Source organism: Gorilla gorilla, chromosome 1 (assembly GCF_029281585.2).
Source record: "Gorilla gorilla gorilla isolate KB3781 chromosome 1, NHGRI_mGorGor1-v2.1_pri, whole genome shotgun sequence".
NCBI lineage: Eukaryota > Metazoa > Chordata > Mammalia > Primates > Hominidae > Gorilla > Gorilla gorilla.
In genome coordinates, this window is record NC_073224.2 from 214,468,817 (window position 1) to 214,489,001 (window position 20,185).

General features: G+C 41.2%; 2 protein-coding genes across 3 annotated transcripts in view; one reads left to right on the plus strand and one right to left on the minus strand.

Annotated features, from left to right (window-relative positions):
* Nucleotides 1–18,888, minus strand: part of MACO1 (macoilin 1) — a 68,731-nt gene extending 49,843 nt beyond the window's left edge. For both annotated transcript variants that reach the window (XM_031012527.3, XM_031012526.3), the window contains exons 1-3: nucleotides 18,547–18,888; nucleotides 2,799–2,940; nucleotides 768–894 (exon numbers count right to left, since the gene is read on the minus strand). In XM_031012527.3, coding sequence (XP_030868387.1) covers nucleotides 768–894; nucleotides 2,799–2,940; nucleotides 18,547–18,626 — 349 coding nt within the window. In that variant the 5' untranslated portion in view covers nucleotides 18,627–18,888. The remainder of the gene's footprint in view (nucleotides 1–767; nucleotides 895–2,798; nucleotides 2,941–18,546) is intronic.
* A 39-nt stretch (nucleotides 18,889–18,927) lies between these two features.
* The window catches only part of RHD (Rh blood group D antigen), a 67,191-nt gene continuing 65,933 nt past the window's right edge, over nucleotides 18,928–20,185 (plus strand). Inside the window, exon 1 of the mRNA XM_063701591.1 lies at nucleotides 18,928–19,785. Coding sequence (XP_063557661.1) covers nucleotides 19,332–19,785 — 454 coding nt within the window. The 5' untranslated portion in view covers nucleotides 18,928–19,331. The remainder of the gene's footprint in view (nucleotides 19,786–20,185) is intronic.

The following is a 20,185-nucleotide window of genomic DNA, read 5'->3' on the forward strand; positions in this document are numbered from 1 at the left end:
ATTCCCTTATATTTTTCTGGGAAAGCCTCTTTAGATCCTCTAAGAAATCAGCAAGCTGTGGCTTAGTCCAGATACTTAGGAGGCTGAGGTGGGAGGATCATTTGAGCCCAGGAGTTCAAGTCCAGCCTGGGCAACATAGTGAGACCCCATCTTAAAAAAAAAAATAGAAATTTTTAAAAAAGAAATCAACGAGCCCAAAAACAGTGAAGACATACTGGGTCAAAATTTAAGGAAGAAAATTCTGGCTTAATATGAGGAATAACTTTATTTTATAGCTGCCCCAAAACAGAGTAGGGTACCAGGAACGGTAGGTAAGTTCCTTGTCACTGTAGGTTTTCCATCAGAGGTAAAACCACCACGTGCCAGGGATGCTGTGAGGATTCTTTTGCCAAATTAAGGGTTCATCTAAATGACATTCCTTTCAATGATGAAATTCCATGAACATTTTTTTTTCTTTTTTGGCACATGGCTGTCTTCAAGTATACCTAAATAGAAATCAGTCCAACTATTTTTTTTTAAAAGATATATTCAGAGTGAAAGCTGGTACCTGCAATGCCTGTAACTGAAATATCAAATCATAACAGCTTAAAGTTTTTATTCAAATAACGAAAAAAGATATATATTTTTGAAGGTATATTATAACCTATTAAGAAAACTTTAAAATGTCCACATTAAACTCAACTCTAAATAATGTATTCAAAGAAATAACCACATTTAAAAATTTGAATCTAAGATTTCTATCCATCTAAGAAATCATTAAGACTTACCTGTGTGCCATACGTACTGAACCCATACATATGTGCTAGCAGCAAAAAAAAGCCACTGTATGGGGATGAACAGCAGGCATATTATATTTGACGTGAATGCTACACAAACAAAAAATACTGAGAAGGCCTAAAGGGAAAAATAAAACAAAATAAAAGATACATCTTAGAACCTGTTATTTTCAACCACACATTGTTAAACACATGTTGGACAAAATTATTGAAACTGCTAAGAGATAACTTGGTAACTGTAGAGCAAATTCACAAAAGGAAATTTTAAACATTTAAAATCAACCATATAAAAAGTAGCGGTTACTTTAACATTAAAGAATACTAGCACTTTATGGTCCTTACATCATGAAAAATAACTGGATCAGAATGAGCTGAGGTGGGACCACAGTGAATTCATTTGGATTCCAAATAAATGTGGGTTACCTGAAAGAACTAGAGTTTTTTTTTTCTTTTTTCTTTTTTGAGATGGAGTCTCGCTCTGTCACCCAGGCTGGAGTGCAGTGGTGTGATCTTGGCTCACTGCAACCTCCACCTCCCGGGTTCAAGCAATTCTTCTGCCTCGGACTCTTGAGTAGCTGCAACTGTAGGCACTTGCCACCACACCCAACTAATTTTTTGTAACTTTAGTAGAGACAGGGTTTCACCATGTTAGCTAGGGTGGTCTCAATCTCCTGACCTTGTGATCCGCCTGCCTTGGCCTCCCAAAGTGCTGGGATTACAGGTGTGAACCACCACGTCTGGCCCTGAAAAAACTAGAATTTTAATACAGAAAAGTCTTCTCTCTCCTCACAAACCATTCCTAAAGAGCTTCATTCTTAAAAGACAGGCTGTCTGGAGCACAGATGAACCATAATATTAGTAAGAAATATACTGATGCTATTAGGTTGGTGCAAAAGTAATTGCACCAAACTAATAATAATTTTAATAATGCAGCTTTCCTCTGGACACCACTACCGCCAATAGAACATAAGCCGAAACTATCTTTTTAAAGCATGGATTTGCTCTGACCAAAGCACCAGGCCTGGGTGGGAGAGTTATAGTTTTAAGATGTGGCTGTAGAACACAACAGAATTAACACATTAATCAAGGGAACAAGCCCAGGCCTATGCTTGCTCCAATCCAGCAGCTGTCTAAATGTGGTTTGGGGATTTCTGGGGTGTCTTTGAGATCCCTCCAAGGGCTCTTTGAGGTTAAAACTATTTTCATAACAATACTAAGATGTTATCTGCCTTTTCTACACTCACTCATGCATATGGTGGAATTTTCTGTAAGTTACATGACATGTGATACAGTAACAGACTGACTTCAGAAACAGATATGAGAATGTAGGTGTCTTCCACTGAGCCAAATATTAAAGAGATTTACAAAAATGGAGCCACTCTTCTATATTGTTTGTTTTAGAAAATATAGCTATTTTTCACTTAAAAATGTAATTTCTATTAACGTGTAATGGGCTTATTATTATGTTTAAGTGCATTAATAAGTGTGTATTTTAAATTTTTCTCAGTTTTAATTTCTAATACAGTAAATCTGGATAGATATAAACCACATTAACAAAAGCTCTCTGGAGTCCTCAATAGTTTTTACGAGTGAAAAGGGGCCCTGAGACCAAAACGTTTGAAACACTACTCTAACTCGAATCCAATCACTAACCTAGCAACAGGAACCCAGAAACACTTCAAAGCAGGACTGAGCAATTTTTTTTTTTAAGGTAGGAACGGCCTTTATGGTTGCAATGGGAAATGGAAGAGGAGGGAATATGCCATCCCCAGACTAGGTTGCCGCCCTCCAAAAGCCTGAGTAATTATTGCTTCCTCCACTGTTCTGTTTCACTGGAATGGGAGAGGAGGAGAAAATGTAACTATTTGATCAATGGGTTTAGACAAAATAGTTTAGAGGTGAATTTCAGTTAACAGACCCGATTAGCTAATCCTAACATAGTTACCTGAGTATTGCTAATAACATCTACTCTAAACAGCTGAATGGTCCCCACACATGGAAAACATGTATTACTAGACATACCAGTCCCTGGTATCTGAAGGAATCATAGACGCTTCTGATGAAAAGCCAGAATGGCCACAGGTATTCAAATCTGAACTCCAGGACAAAATCTGCTAGGAGGACAAGTGCCCACACCACCAGGAATTTCAGGTATAAAAATGTACTGCAAAATATAAAAATAAAGAATTAATTTAAGGTCATTTGTGAATAACTAGAAATATAAAATTCACTGTTTCTGTTTAAAACGACAAAAAAAATACCTCCATATATCACGAAAACAATGGAGATAAAGCACAAAAAAGAGATGCTGCCGTGGCCCATCTGCATTTTAAATGCTCTGGTGTTCATTCTCAGACCCAAAACTATCAAGATAAGATGATACCAAAAACGCTTAATTCCACTTAAGATGGAAAAAAACCATTTAAATCCCACCACTATTTTAAAAATGTGCTAAGTGTCTGACTTCAAAATACTGCAACACTCTCAAAATTACAGCTTTCAAGCTGTTCTTCATTAGAAGAAAATGTCACAGTTGAAAGGCTTCAAATTTGCTGTTTCCCCACCCCTATACATCTGTTTGAAGAGTCTTTGAAATTCTTGATGCACATCCTTACATGCTTAAAGAATTCTGTCTTTTTTTCCCCCTTTTTTCCTCTTGCCTCTGTATATAGTATTCATCTGCATTAACCAAACAAAAACCAAATGACTTCCCCAAATAGACAGAAACAAACTTAGGGAGCAGATGCTAATCACTACCAAGGGCTGTGAAAGCATAAAAATGTACATTAAAGAAAAAACTCCTTAAACATCTAAGCCATGCTCCAGCTGAGATATAAATGTGTGTTCCCAGTTCCCTCTGGACTTGTGTTAAACAGAAACACTCAGACAAGCCAGTTAGGACACATATGTAACCACTGCAGTAGGTCACACAAGGACACAGAAAAAAAATATTATTTTTCATATACTCTATAGGTCAATTTTCCAGTTCATTAGTTGCATAATGGACAATAGAAGCCTTTAGATTCTACTTGTTAACAAGCCTCTATTTCTGTGCTCCTAATCCTGCCAATTCTGGAGGTCAAATTTAGGTATTAAAAAATATTTTCCACAATATACAAAATGGAAATACCTAAAATTCACTTTCATTTGGGATAAAGCCTTGCACGGTATTTTGTAATACAAATATTCCAATACTGATGTGATCAAATTAGTCATTTAAAAAAACAACAAAATTGAGATTTTTAATAAATAATTTTGAAATATATTCCAATAAGATACAAAAGACTTACATACTTGGAGGAAAAAAACAAAAACAAAAGCAAGAACTTAAAGTAAAATAATAAAAAGAAAAGAGAAAAAAAGAAAAAAGAAAAAAAAAGCAGGATCCAGCATTGAGGATTTATTTTGTGCCCTTTGAAGCCATTCAGGCAAGAGATGTCAAGAACAGAAACATCTGACCCTCAATGATACAGTATTCACAGTGATACATAATTTGCCATCTAGGGTCGATTTCTAATATTTATCCTTAGAACTTCTTTAGGTTTGATAATAAGTTTCTACTAAGAGGTATGCCATAAAGGAATCCGAAGCAAATCACAAAAGAACGCAGTCTTTTTTTTTTTTTTTTTGAGACAGGGTCTTGAGCTGTCTTCCAGGATGGAGTGCAATGGCACGATCATAGCTCACAGCAGCCTCAATCTACTGGGCTCAAGTGATCCTTCTACCTCAGCTTCCCAAATAGGTGGTAATATAGGCATGCGCCACCATGTTTGGCTTTTTTTTTTTTTTTAATAGAGATGGGGGTCTCACCATGTTACCCAGGCTGGTCTCAAACTCCTGGGCTCCTCCTGTCTCACCCTCTCAAAGTGTTGGGATTTCAGGTATGTGCCTGGCCAGAACACAGTCTTGAATCCTAAGTCCCACCTTTTAGTTTCATTTCACTAGAGTTCTGCTGGCCAGATGAAGATAGAGCCCTCGTAATTCTCACTCATTAAATCCATAACTGACCTAGTGGAGAGCAATGCACATTTTATTACAAAGAACAAACGAGGGCCAGGCACAGTGGCTTATATCTGTAATCCCAACATTTTGGGTGGCCAAGGTGTCCAGGAGTTCGAGACCAGCCTGGGCAACATAGTGAGACCCCATCTGTACAAAAAATTTAAAAATTAGCCAGGTGTAGTGGCGCACACTTGTAGTCCCAGCTACTCAGAAGGCTGAGGTAAAATAATTGTTTGAACCTGGGAGGTCCACGCTGCAGTGAGCCACGACTGTGCCACTGCACTCCAGCCTGGGTGACAGAGCAAGACCCTGTCTCAAAACAAAAACAAAAACAAACAAAAAAACACAACTGACTCATGCAGGTATTCGGGAGCACAAATCTAGTTTGAAACTAGATTTCCAAGGTGCTTGACTTTTAAGAGTTTTTTCCTTGTGTCTAGAACCCTTTCTACGTTTTGAAAAAGGAATAACAGCCTCTCCACCATGGTTTCAGAGCACTTTTTAAAAAATGGCATAGCTAGAAGCAGTGGCGTGCACCTGTAGTCCCAGCTATTTGGGAGGCTGAGGTAGGAGGATCATTTGAGCCCAGGGGTTCAAGTCCAGCCTGGTCAACAAAGTGAGACCCCCATCTCTTTATTTATTTATTTATTTATTTATTTAAAGACTGAGTTTCACTCTATCACCCAGGCTGGAGTGTGGTGGCATGATTTCAGCTCACTGCAACCTCCACTTCCCGGGTTCAAGTGATCCTCCTGCCTTGGCCTCCCAAGTAGCTGAGACTACAGGTGCACACCACCACACCACACTCAGCTAATTTTTGTATTTTTTTAGTAGAGACGTGTTTTCACCATGTTGGCCAGGCTGGTCTCAAACTCCTGACCTCAAGTGATCTGCCCGCCTTGGACTCCCAAAGTGCTGGGATTACAGGCGTGAGCCACTGTGTCTGGCCAAGACACCATCTCTTAAAAAAAAAAAAAAAAAAAAAAAAGGCATGGAAATATATTATTTTTCCTGATTAATCCTTTTCCCCATGGAGCTATCTCTGGAATGTAGCTGAATGAGACATGAAGGGTAATCCATCAGGTCTAGTCCTTACCATTCCCAAAGTGGAGAAGAAAGAGTACCACCAATTGCTTTCTGCCCAAAATGCCCCCAAGGCATGGCAGGATCCCAGTCAGACCCCAGTCAGATCCTGCCATGGCAACACTCCGCTTCACTATTTAGATAGCATTATCCAAAGAATGGTAGCCTGTTGAATACGTACTTTTTAATAATTCAATCATTTAAAACTAACGTAGTTCAAAAATTAGCATCTTTGTTAGTGACTATTCTTTTTCAATTGCATAACTTTAAGGCGGGTTCCTTTTGATACATTTCTTTTCAAACAACTGCTTTCATACCTTTGATGTTCCTTGACACCCAGTTCTTACTGAGTCACAGTTTAGAAGTACAGGTATCTAAGAAAACTTGATCTTTTACAAACGTATGCCATACCCTCAACTTTCCTCTGGCTCTCCTTTCAGGCAGGCCTGCCTCTAAAATCAAGAGACAACCTAATTAACAAACCTAACTTTCTCTAAGACTAATCTTGAATTCTATTAAGTCATTTTAGTCTTAGAGGTTTTAGAAGTTTAAGACAGCTGCCTGATTCAGTATTCACTTAGCCGTCTCCATCAGTAAATCATGCCTCTTATCCTTCTGTAGGTACATGTACAGAAGTTAAAGACAAGTAATCTAAAATGATTGCTCATCACAGTAAAAGCCCTAATTCCTCTCCTTTCATATTCTGAAGGTCATAAGATTTTTGCCAAATCTAAAGAGATGACATTCCAAGGGATGAGAAAATTAGACAGGGATTTAAGCCATCATGGCATTCTAAAATATTTCTTTTAAACCATGAAGAAAATATGATTAAATATAAAATACTTTTATACACAGTTCATTATATGACTCATGGCTAATTTGATGTTACCTTGATTCTCTGATCCAAATAAATTTGCTAATAACTATACTGTATCTTAAACAAAATTTTAAAGCATAACTGCAACAAAAAGATATTTTCCAAAATAATATATTGAAACAAGGGCAAATGAATAACATCTTCTGATGGTCTTGTAAGCTTCCAAGTGCCAATGAAATTAAGCAGTCTTATGCAATTGTTAGGCTTAATGGTGGTGACTCTATCAAAGTGAATATTAACTATAAGATTTTCCCCCATTCTATTCCTACCTTTGCCATTTACAACCATTTTTTACCTCAATCCATTTAGCAGTACTCTCCATCCATAGATTAATCAACTATGATTAATGAGAAGCAGTATTCAACATTCTTCTTATTCCAAGTAAAGTGCACCTTTTCTCCAGTATCTCTAGCTGCTTATCATCTAGATCATTTTCTGGAGCCCACACAATTACCACCAGCTGGCCATCAATCCTTAGTACCTGACCTTTTCCCTAGGCAGACTAATGGCCATTTAGTTCACTTGGTCCTCACTACAGAAATGAGTCTGTGGAATATTTTACTGGCTCTGCTAGTAGCCATCCATCTCAATCCCAGCTTTCCTGTCCTCTCAGTAATGGCAACTGTGAGTCACCTTTTGCATTCAGTATCTGCCATGATACTTCCTAGACCAAACTGCTTTATCTTTTCTGTTATCCAATACCTCTCCCTACTGGACATCACCTCTAGAACATTCGTTCAGCCCCTTATCTGGCTTGTACTCTACCTGAAGTCTCACACTGGCCATTTGTTAATTACAGCCTTGCTAATCAAAGTATTGGTCTCTGGACTAGCAGAATCACCGTCACATATTAGCTTTTTAGAAAAGCAGAATTTCAGGACCTATTTAATCTAAGCCTGCATTTTAACCAGATCCCTAGGCTACTTGCGCATACAATCAAATTTTAGAAGCACTGGTATATAACATAAATTTCTCATTGTCATGGAATTTCCACTCAATTACAGGATGTCTCAGAAAAAAGACAATGCCCTAATCAGATAATCCGTACTTATCACCAAATGGTTGACTGTCCTTCTCATAACTGGGAACATTCGAACTGTTCAGGGTTAGTTCTTCCATTTTTCTACATTTCTTTCTGAGTCAAAGCCAAGATCCCTACCTAAGTACAATTAAAACTAAACGAAGCACTTCCATAGCTACTCATCCTTCGGCACACAGCACAAATATCACTTCCTCACAATAAGCCGCCCTAACCCCAAAGTAAAGACTAGGACCCCATTACATACTCACATAGCATCCTGTACTATAAGAACACTGAATCACAACGATAATTAAATAATATTTTGTGTAATTAGCTGTTCGGATGTAAAGTCCACAAGAAAAAAGGAGCTGCCCATTTTGTTCCCTGTTTTATCTCCTTAGTGCCCAGCACAGTACTCTGACTACAGGAGCTTAACTATTTTTTTTCTCAAAAAATTTTTGTTGAGGCCGGGCGCAGTGGCTCACGCCTATAATCCCAGCACTTTGGGAGGCTGAGGCAGGTGGATGACCTGAAGTCAGGAGTTCGACACCAGCCTGGCCAACATGGTGAAACCCCGTCTCTACTAAAAATACAAAAAAATTAGCCAGGCAGATGCCTGTAATCCCAGCTACTCTGGAGGCTGAAGCAGGAGAATCGCTTGAACCCAGGAGGTGGAGGTTACAGTGAGCCGAGATCATACCACTGAGGTCCAGTCCGGGCAACAAGAGCAAAACTCCGTCTCAAAAAAAAAAAAAAAATGTTGAATGAATGATCTGTAATGTAGAAAAGTGTTTAGGACTGACAGTAGGACTTTTACCAAAGCACATACTTACAACGAATATAGAGGGAGAGATGACACACAGGTGACTGACTGGGAAGGTGTCTGGACAAAGCAACAACAACCAAGATAACCAATGCAGCTTCTGCCTGAACGATTACCATGAACCTGCTCCCATCTGTTCTGAATGTTCTTCACTATGAAGAAACTAATTTAATAAGCCTTGTTCTGGGTGCCAGACTATCACTCCATTTGGCCTACCCGCCACTGGCTCTGACGACAGCGGTGGTTCTCAAAGTATCTTCTAGTAAGCCAGACACTAAAGAGCTATGCAAAAATGTAAAAACACACCAGTCTTCTCATGAATTTATTAATTTATTGTTACTTTTCTTTTCTTTTTTTTTTTTTTTTGAGATGGAGTCTCACTCTGCCGCCCAGGCTGGAGTGCAATGGCGCAATCTTGGCTCACTGCAACCTCTACCTCCCAGTTCAAGTGATTCTCCCACCTCAGACTCTCAAGTAGCTGGGATTACAGGTGCCTACCACCATGCCTGGCTAATTTTTGTATTTTTAGTAGAGATGGGGTTTCACCATGTTGACCAGGCTGGTCTCGAACTCCTGACCTCAGGTGATCCTCCTGCCTTGGACTCACAAAGTGCTGGGATTACAGGCGTGAGCCACTGTGCTCAGCAATTTATTGTTACTTTTAAGTGAACTAATGTTTTAAATTTTTCTATTTTAACTTTTTTCTTTCTTCTTCTTTTTTTTTTTTCTCCAGAACTGGGGTCTTCCTTTGTTGCCCAGGCTGAAGTGCAGTGGTACAATCATAGCTCACTGCAGCCTCAACCTCAACCTGGGCTCAAGTGATCCTCCTACCTCAGCCTCCAGAGTAATTAGGACTACGGGCACATACCACCATGCTTGGCTAATTTTTTTTTTTTTTTTTTTTGTAGAGATGGGATGTCGCTATGTTGCCCAGATTGGTCAACATAGCAAGATCCTGGGCTCAAGTGATCCTCCTACCTTGACCTCCCAAAGTGTTGGGACTACAGGCATGAGCCACCACATCCAGCCAGTTTTAATTTCTAATACAGTAAATATTGATAGATATAATCCATATAAACCAAATCTCTGTGATATTCTCAATCTTTTTTTTTGAGACAGAGTTTCGCTTGTTGCCCAGGCTAGAATGCAATGGTGCGATCTTGGCTCACCGCAATCTCTGCCTCCTGGGTTCAAGTGATTCTCCTGCCTCAGCCTCCCAAGTAGCTGGGATTACAGGCATGCACCACCATGCCCAGCTAATTTTTCATTTTTAGTAGAGACGGGGTTTCTCCAAGTTGGTCAGGCTGGTCTCAAACTCCTGACCTCAAGTGATCCACCTGTCTCGGCCTCCCAAAGTGCTGGGATTACAGGTGTGAGCCACAGTGTCCAGCCTCAATCATTTTTAAGAGTGTAAAGAGATCCAGAGACAAAAAAATTTTTTGACAAAAAAAAAAAAATATAGAAAGTTGTGTGTGAGCCTTAACATAAAATAAACTGGAACCACTGCTGCATTCTGCAGGCACCTCCTTGTATAAAATCCAAAAAAGGGGAGCAGGCTGAGAAGACCAAGCTGTTCCATATTTCTTTTTTCTATTCTAGGCCTCCTGCATACTGCAAAGGGAACCTTTCTAGTGTCAATTACACACACACACGCGCGCGTACATGTGCAGCCACTGCAATGACAAATCTAACAGTATGAAATATGCCCTTTTTTGTTTGTTTATTTTTTTCAGAGACAGAGTCTTACTCTGTCTCCTAGGCTGTAGCGCAGTGGTGTGATCATAACTCACTGCAACCTCCAACTCCTGAGCTCAAGCAATCCTCCCACCTCAGCCTCCCAAGTAGCAAGGGTGACAGGCAAGAGCCACCATGCCTGGCTATTTTTTTTTCTTTAAAAATAAATAAATAAATAAATAGGGTATCTTATGCCTTTCACTAAGGTGTAAGTACTTTGTACTATTTTTGTGACTTTTCTGTTTAATTAAATCTAAAATTATTTCAAAATCAGAAGTTAAAAAGAAGCAACACATACTTGTTATTAAAAATGTAATATAATGTATAACATAAAAGCCCTTAATAGTCCTGCCCCAAGATGATTGCTGTTATATAATTCATAAATATAGTTTGCTTTTTCTATATAAACAAATGTGTTTCTTTCTTAACAAAAACAGGTTTCTGTTTGACATGTCCGCTTCTTTTTTTTTAGTTTTTTATTTTATTTTATTTTTCTTGAGACAGTCTCACTCTGTCGCCTAGGCTGGAGTGCAGTGGCACAATCTCGACTCACTGCAACCTCTGCCTCGTGGGTTCAAGCAGTTCTCCCAAGTCTCCCAAGTAGCTGGGATTACAGGCGCATGCTACCACGCCCAGCTAATTTTTATATTTTTAGTAGAGACGGGGTTTCGCCACGTTGGCCAGGCTGGTCTTGAACTCCTGACCTCAGGTGATCCACCCGCCTCGACCTCCCAAAGTGCTGGGATTACAGGCGTGAGCCACGGGGCCCAGTCATGTCCACTTCTTTATATAGAATTTCCCTTATCCATTTTAGCAGCAACATAGAGTTCCACATAGAATTTACACTGTTCTCTGCAGTCTCCTAACTTCTGTTTCTGTACTCTTTCAACAGTGCCTTGCAGCTTTTTAGTTCTCTATTCCTCAGGTTTGTTTCCTATAAAATGGCAATAACTACTCTGCCTATTTCACACTTGTGAGGATAAAATGAGATAATATGAAAACATTTGGAAAAGTTACAAGTAAGATAGAAATGTAAGGTGTGATTAAGCAGATTATTACTATCAATTATATGAAGCATAATTTTGATTCCCTTATGAAATGAATTTCTAATGTTTATATAATGTTAACAGGTTTTTTTAGAGCCTGTGAGTTGTTTTCTCTCTCCGCCTATGCTTCTTCACCCCTCCCCTTCCTCAACCCCATAGACTCCACACTGTTAAAAGTATTCTTGAAACAGAAATTCTAAAACTCACCACCTGCATTAGGTTACAATACCTGTCCTTGATATCTCTGTGGTCTATACAGACCTTTATAAAAATGTTATACTACAAAACCGTGAAAACCTTTTTTAGCGATTTCCATTCTAGATTTTTTTTTCCTTTAAATTGGGGGCTGATTATGGTGGCTCACGCCTATAATATCAGCACTTTGGGATTATATTAACCACCACGCCCAGCCAATTCTCTTTTTTTTGACACAGGGTCTTGCTCTATTGCCCAGGCTGGAGTGTAGTGACACGATCATGGCACACTGCAGCCTCAAACTCCTGGGCTCACGTGATCCTCCCGCCTCAGCCTCCCAAGTAGCTGGGACTACAGGAATGTGACACCACACCCAGCTAATTTTTTTGAATTTTAGTAGAGATGAGGTCTCGCTATGTTACCTAGGCTAGTCTTGAACTCCTGGACTCAAGCAATCCTCTTGCCTCAGCCTCCCAAAGTGCTGGGGTTACAGCCATCACACCCGGCCAAAAATTCTTATTACATCTGAGCAAGACGACTCAAGCCTCAGACAGTATCTCTCTTTTCTGAGACAGGAATCCTTACTTTGGACATGAACATAGTATTCATTCTCTTTAATGTTCAACTGTTCTTGCTACAAGATAGGCAAAGTACTGATTTTAGTACTTAGCTATTTATTTGGTTTTTAAAAGTGTTGGGTGGGTGCAGTGGCTCATGCCTGTAATCCCAGCACTTTGAGAGGTCAAGGTGAGTGGCTCACTTGAGCCCAGGAGTTCAAGACCAGCCTATACAACACGGCGAGACTCCATCTTTATAAAAACGCAAAAAAAAAAAAAAAAAAAAAAAGCCAGGCATGGTAGTATATGCCTTTGGTCCCAGCTACTCGGTCAGCTGAAGTGTAAGGATCTCCTGAACCCAGGAGATGAAGGATACAGTGAGCTGTGATCTCGCTGCTGCACTCCAGCCTGGGCGACAGAATGAGACCCTGTCTCAAAAAAAAAAAAAAAAAAAAAAAAAGTGTTTTGAAGATGAACAACGTAACAATATGATTCAAAAACAGAATGAGATTACTTCTAGCCACTCCTCTGTGCTGAGTGGGAGATCGGTCCTAAACAGCTCAAACGCATCAGTGATACGAACAGATATATGAAAATGGAGTAGTCACACCATTTTAATCACTAAATGCAAAAGCTCTGAAAAAGAGAAGGCAACAGAGGAGATGGGGTGAGGGATACATTATTTTTGGTGCCACAATCCCATGACTCAAAGTGGGCATATCATCCTTAAAGGCAGCAGAGAAAAAAATATAAAGCAATCAAGGTCAGTACTATGAATGTCTTCAAAGGCCAGGGAAGACAAGTGCCTTGGAAGGCTCATCAGCTGAGACAATTTGATGTCGGTTAAATGTCAAATTAAAGATACAAAGCCTCAGTATTCTCTAAAAGTTGATTAACTTTTTTCAAGCTTCCATTGCCAGGATGCAAGGTGAGAGGCTTTGAAAAGTCACTACTTAAGCATCTGAAGAAATCCACAGTGGAAAAAGTCTAACAAGGATATGTGTATCTACTGTTGTATGTACCATCCTACTTATGCAGCTTGCTGGACAGCCAACTTCTTTTTCTTCTAGACTTAATTCTTGAGAAAGAGCCAAGTAAAATAATTATGCCCAAATCTAGTAAGCCTGGGGATAAACTAATCAGTATATCTGAAGAACACACTAAATTTTATGAAGAAAAGTAACCTAATTACAGTATTTCACTCAACTATGTTTGTGAAATTTCTACTTGCCCTCCAAACTCCACGAGATGGTAGCCTAGAAACAGATAAAACAAAGTGCACATTTATATACATAAAACCCCAAAGGGTTAACAATATCAGTGGGGAGATCTGGGAGAAATGGCCAAAGAAAAAGATTCTAGGAACATAAATGCTTACAGAACATGGACTGGGTCCATGAGATATATACAAGCATATAACTAGTAAGAAAATGTAAATAATTATTTGTTAAACCTACCATTAAGATCAATCTCTAAATCTAGTGAGGTTCAAGAGAGGCCACGAGGAATCGATGTGAAGAAAAAGGAGACTATCAATGATAAAACAGGAAGCTTTTAAGCAAATAATGTGAAGTGAATCACGTTCTCTCCTGTTCCCCTCCTCAACCCAGCAGCAATTTAAAGGGATTTTCAAAACACCTAATGAAACTAAACTGCCAAGACTGCTCAGACAGGAAGAATCATAATGAAAGTTGGAGGAAAGTGCTTTTTCATCCCAGTGTGGCCGATTTTTAAAGTGTATTTTGTGAAAACCACAAATAGAAGAGTTTAGCTAATAAACACTTCACTGCACAGGTTAGTGAAAACATTTCAATTTCTCCTTCCCCAACACTCCTCTAAAACAATACAGAATCTATCACTTTCGTGCCAGGTCCAGGATTGTTAAAGTTAAAGCCTACCAAGATTACCAAAATGCTTTTAGGCTATGAGATTGCAACACAGGTATCTGGGGTTTCAGTTGCAGAACACATGTACAATCAAGGCAGCCAAGGGTCATGACAGCCTGCAGTGACTTTAATAACCATAGCCCAAAGGAGTCTAAAACTAGGCTTAGAAAACATCATTAAGGAGGCAGAAAAAGCAGTCAAATGAAACCTCTGGAGATCAGATGTAGACAAGGGTCTGAAAAAGGAAATTGGGAAGTTGAGAAGAATGCAAAATTTAATCACTTTAAAAAGTCACTTTTGAGGAGCCCCAAGGACCAGAGAATTTTTCTCTGAAATAAAAACGGGAAATAATAACATATACACCAGTGCTGAGTTCTTAGTCCTAGTTTTAAGGCATTAAGCTGCAAAAATATGACAGTCAGGTACAATACTGCACCGCCTAAGCTTCACACAGCACTACAAGCAGAATCCAGTACATGAAGACAGGAAGCAGTCTTAAATACACAGTGAAAGGGTACTTCCTTCAGCCACCAGTAACACAGATATAAAATCATTCCCAGAAGCTTAAAACATATACCTTACTTAAAATTCGTATTATATTTACTTGCATAAATAACCATTTAACTGTAGCGATTTGGAATATATATACACTTTAAACATAAATGTTTCTGCCTCCTTCTTCTACTTACCACATCTTATCTCCTCATTTTTGTATTATAAAGTCAGTAATTCTCTGAGGGAAGAGAGTGGAAAGTATGGCAGGGTGAGAGGTAGGGGTGAACCATACAGAATCCCCTTAAGGCTTTTAAAAACTACATAGTACCCTAACCTCACCTCACCTGGAAAATCACTGCCTGCAATGAGATATTACTATCGGGAGTGTCTGGTGCACATGTATCTAGGCAGACACAGGGAGAGAACCCAGCCCAGAAAACCAAAGGACCTTAGAAATATGAGTTAGGTACTTAATAACTTATGCTCATAATTTTTAAAGTACTTTCATATCTATCTCATTTGAGATAGAAAAGACTCCCTCATATAGTGGCAACTGTCTACTTTATCATAAAACAGCACAGAGCAAAATACAGCTGTTAATGTGTCAGATGAACCACTAAAACAGTAAGCTAAAATTTAGCACAACAGAAATATTTTTACTTGAACAGAACTTAAAGTTCTTTGGAAACTCTAAACCACTGTACAAATTTAAGATGGTATTACTACGGCCTACTAGACTGTAAACTCCTTGAAGACAATGAGCCATGTGTTATCCTGTATCCTCCACAATTCCCTGAACAACGTAGGCACTTCATGAATGAAATGGACTAGCTTATATTCATTTATTAATTTACTCACTCAACATTTATTGAACACTGAATGTCGACTCTGTGTCAGGCTCTGGGCTGGGTCAGATTTTTTTAAAACTACATCGAACTTTAGCCCCTAGTAAGACGAAAAGATCACTATTCCTATTTCCTTTCTCCTATTTTTAATTATTAACTGGACTAAAATATTTCTATAGCATGTTTCACTTTTCAAGTGATGTTTTATATGTATAAATGCAGATTACATTAACATAATGTCTAAAATTAATTTTCCTTGTATCTCACCCCGAAACAGAATTCCAAGACAGCCATGATACTCACAATAAATGATATCATTTGACAGTCACCTCAGTAACAGTTGTTGGACTGCAGCCCATGATTTAAAAGTGAGTCCACAACAGGATTTTTTAAAGCAAGACCAAACAGCAACTGACCCCTTGTTTTGGCTACTCAACTTTTGTTTACAGTTGCACCAAATCTTACAGTATTTCCTGCCTCCTTAAAAAATTAACCACACATGTTAAACTGTGATAGCAACAACATGGTAAATAGTATCTGTAAACTACACTAGGATTTATAAAGCATTTCACAAACTGTACATATCTCCTTTAGTCCTCAAAACTCATTTGAAGGTGGGAGAACTGGGGCTCAAAGCTGTGGATGCCCTGTCTGCCTAAAGCAGCAGAGCTGCGATTTTGAGTCTGATCCTGGGTCTCCTGATTCCTGCAGTCCAGTGCGCTTTTCACCACAGCTGCCTCCTTCCTATGCCAAGGCTCAGAAAGTTGTACAGACTGAGAACATGAAAATAGTTAAGTCCATGAAAGGTTTGGCTATGAAACAGTAGACAGTGGTTATCAAAACTGTCAACACGGCCCCAGAAAAAAAACAAGGCTCTCTGTTTAATGAATCCAAAATTGGCCACATGTTGTTGAGAAACAAAATGGGCAATAGATGGTGTGAAAAACAACTTAGCATAGACTTAAATTTGATGATCACCAGAAATTTGATATTCATGAATCCTCAAGCATTCTAGTTTATAACCAGTCCACTCATCCTGTTTGCTTTAGAAATAACAGGAAATTTTTCTAAATCTCTTTAAAAACAGAATTGGGCAAAAAAAAAAAAAAAAAAAAAATCTTGTTCTTCAGTCCAATACTCCATAATATAAACCAAGAAACAGATAAGTGAGTTGAAACGCTCATTTGATATATGATACTCCAACCAGGAAAGACAGGTAGAAATACATTTAGGTCTTTTATTAACATTTAACTTAAAGAATGCAAAACAGAGAAGCATAAGAAGATTTAAGGCTAATGCACTGTTGGTTTTTAAAATTTTGCAGATGAACCTCTGAATAACTTGCATAGAGTATTTACAATTAACCTTTAGGGTAAGAAAATTCAAATTTCAAAAGCCATCAGTAAGATGATAAATCTTCATTAAACAATGAATTCACTTCTTCACATCGATTCACACTGAGTAGCTATTATGGCGCAGGTTGTAAACTGGGTCTATTTGTTCAAGTACAGAGAAATTGAAATACAGCAGAAAACACGTAAACAATATGGAACTCTCAATCTTCTTGCTATAAATGGAGGTACATCATCTTATGTTACTGTAAATAGCGGCTATTCAAATGCCACAGTTGTGCTAAGTCTACCAACTCGGTTTAATATCCCTTTCCTATTTTTATGTTACCATTAATGTTAAGTTGGTCAAATATTTTTCAATAGCCAAAGGGGAAAAACTTTCTTTAATTCAAGAATGTATAGTGTATGTAACGTGAATTGAAGAGACCTTTCCTCCATCTATGTGTAGAAAAAATTGTTTGCTTTCACAGTTCAAGTTAAAATGGTCAAGTTCGATTCATTCAGCATAGATTCGAGTCTGTTTTACTCACTGCTCTATCTTCACTAATTAGAAATGTTCCTGGCACATAGTATATATAACTGTTGAATGAATGAATTACTCCTATGCTCTATGGCTCATTTTATAAGAATATACCCAAGAAATTTTTACTTTGATTCCTTAATGCTTTTAAACTTGAAGAAAATCCCCAGTGTTTACATCAGTCAGCTGCTTGTGGAAAGCAATCATTCCACATCTGTAAACAAGAGCATGTGCAAGGTGTACAGTTATGTTAAGACAACTTGGGTGTCATCAGCTACCTCACATATTTCTTGAAATCCCACAGCTAGAGGAGCTAATTGTAAAACACCATGAGGACTCAATTAAGCCTACATCCACATGCTGAGAATTCTTCTTTGTAAACTAATTACTTCTCCACCTAAATCTGTATCATGGCAAATACCATTTACAAGTAACATTCTGAGAAGAACCAGAAAATAACAGTCGTACACAAATCGACTTGGGGAAGCTATGATAGTAAGTTGCCCCATGAACCTGTTGTCTTTCTCTACCGGTGGACTGAATTCAATTTCTATTTAAAGGGACACTGCTTTTCTTGCGGATGAAAAAAAAAAAAAGAGTTTGGAGAAAATCCCTTTTTAAAAACGTTCAAAGCAAGCTATCTGCTTGGAATTGTCAAAACAATATTTGCTGAAAAACTGGTCATCAGACCCTTCCGAGTCTGGAGCAGGGCCACAGGGCATGATTTGGGGGTATCAGCTTCAGCCCTGGGTGCCAAGTTTGAGATCCCATATGGGAAGCAGAAGGTGAAAGAAGTGACAGCATGGCCCCAGGCCAGTCTGCTGGCAGCTTGGGGGAACGAGGGGCCACAGTGGGCTCTCAACTTTGTCAACCTCCCCCACCCCCCCGCGCTGTGGTCCACGAGCCTCCTGGCTCCGGCCGGCAAACCCCCAGGCCACCGGGGGGCTCGGGGGCCAGCGGCGGCCAGTCAGGGGTCCCGGAAGCGGCCCTCCGGGCCCAGCGGCACGGCCGGGATGCTGGGGAACGCCGGGCTGGTTGGGGGGCTCTCCGCCCCTCCCCCCGGCGGGCCCGGCGCTTCCAACGGCGGCGCGGCGGCTCCCTCAGCCAGCGCCCGCCGCGCCCTGCCCGCCCGGCCGGGCCGGCCCTCGCCACGCCCCGCGCCCCCGGGGCGGACCCCCGGCGGGCCGGCCAGCGGCTCCGGGGCCAGCGCTCCTCAGGAGAGCCCCCGGCGCGGGCGTGCGGCCTACTCGGGGTTACATAACGGGGCCAGGCCCCTCGGAGCTGGAGGGGGACCGCAGGGCCCGCGCCCGCGGAGTGGGGGTGCAGCCGCTCACCTGCCGTAAATGCCCTCGGTGATCCGGTTCCGCTTTAGGGGGCGGCGGAGCTTACTGCAGTCGGCGTTCCGCCGCTTCATCCTCCCGCTGGGGGGCCAGGTGCCCGCGCCGCCGCCGCCGCCTCTCACCTCAGCTGCCGCCGCCGCTGGCCCGCCCCGCGTCGGGCCTGGACTCTACCCCTGAGGCCGGTCACACAGACATGGAGCCAGCACCCGGGGGGAGGGGGTAGCACGGGGAGGGGGGGCTCGGAGCCTCCTCCGCCTTCGGAAACAAAGAAATGACAATTCCGGGGCCCGCCCGCCCAGCACCAGCCAGCCGCCTGCCCCGCCTCCCCGGCTCCGACGGACGGCCCGGGAGGCCAATCGAAGCCACCGGTAAACCGCTGTCGGCCAATCCCAGGGCCCGCTGAGGCAAAACTGACTCTAGAACCCGCCTCTTTGAAGGACGGAAGAATGCGCCAATCATTATGGTGTCTGGGTCCGCGGCTGAGCCTATCAGAAAAGATTTAAATAGAGGCTTATAAATAGGCCCTATAAATATAACATCCTATATTACGCCTTGTTGCGAAGGTATGCTTTATTATTACTGGGTTGCGTTTCATTGTATTGTAATCCCTACTAGAGCATACCGTACGGCATGGCATTGTAGGCTCTCGTCTAGCAATGTATGAAATCGGAAGGCCCGGGTTTGCGGCGTGTGCGGTGTCTGCGCTGACGTGCGCTTCAGCCAGTCGCGTCATTATGTAAGGGAGCATCCCAGGAACAGCGCCGGGGACCCTTCTGCGGATGCTGGAGAGCTCGGCCAGGCCGGCCGCGTCAGCGCGCACCGGGGGTACGAATGACAAAGCAAACCCCACACGCACACAGACACACACCCTGCCAGCTTCCCGCGACGTGGTGACAGCGCGCCGGCCAATCGGAGGTGGCGGCCCCGCCCCGGGTTACGCCACGGGGCGGAGCCTTGGGGGCGCGCGACGTAGCGCAGAGATGCCCGGGGCGTGTGCGGCGGTGCGGCCCGGGCTCCACGTCCACAGGCTGGGCAGCGCTGTGGGCCCCGCGGGCGCCGAGTCCGCAGGACCCGCGAGGGCACTACCGCGAAGCATCGGCCTCCGGGCCGGGCCGTGCCGGACCGGGAGCCTGCTCGGCGGGTCCGGGCTCCTCCAAGGCGGGGACGCGGGGCCGGCGAACCTTCACGCTTCATACTCATTGAGCGCCGATTTTATGCCAGGCACCGTGCTGGGTAATTTGCGTGTATTTGCTCATTTACTCCTTATAACTCCCCTGCCACGTACGTATGGCAAAGTAACACTTAGAAAAGGCCGCATGGTGTTTTTTTTTAAAGAGAAATAAAAAGAATGTTTATCATTAGAGAAAACTGGGGAAATGTAGGAAAGTGGCCGAAAAGGAAAAATCACCAATGAGTATCATCACATTAACACAAATACAGTTGACATTTTATTGTATTTGCTTGTTTTCCAATTTTCCCCTATGCATGATAATGCTACTATTGCTATTAAATAGAATAGTGGTCATACTAGAATAGCAGTCATACTGTTTTTAACATAAGCATTTTTACGTGTTTGAATGCAGCTTTTATAAATATTTCTGAAAATATTGCAGAATGTCCTATCCAGTAGCTT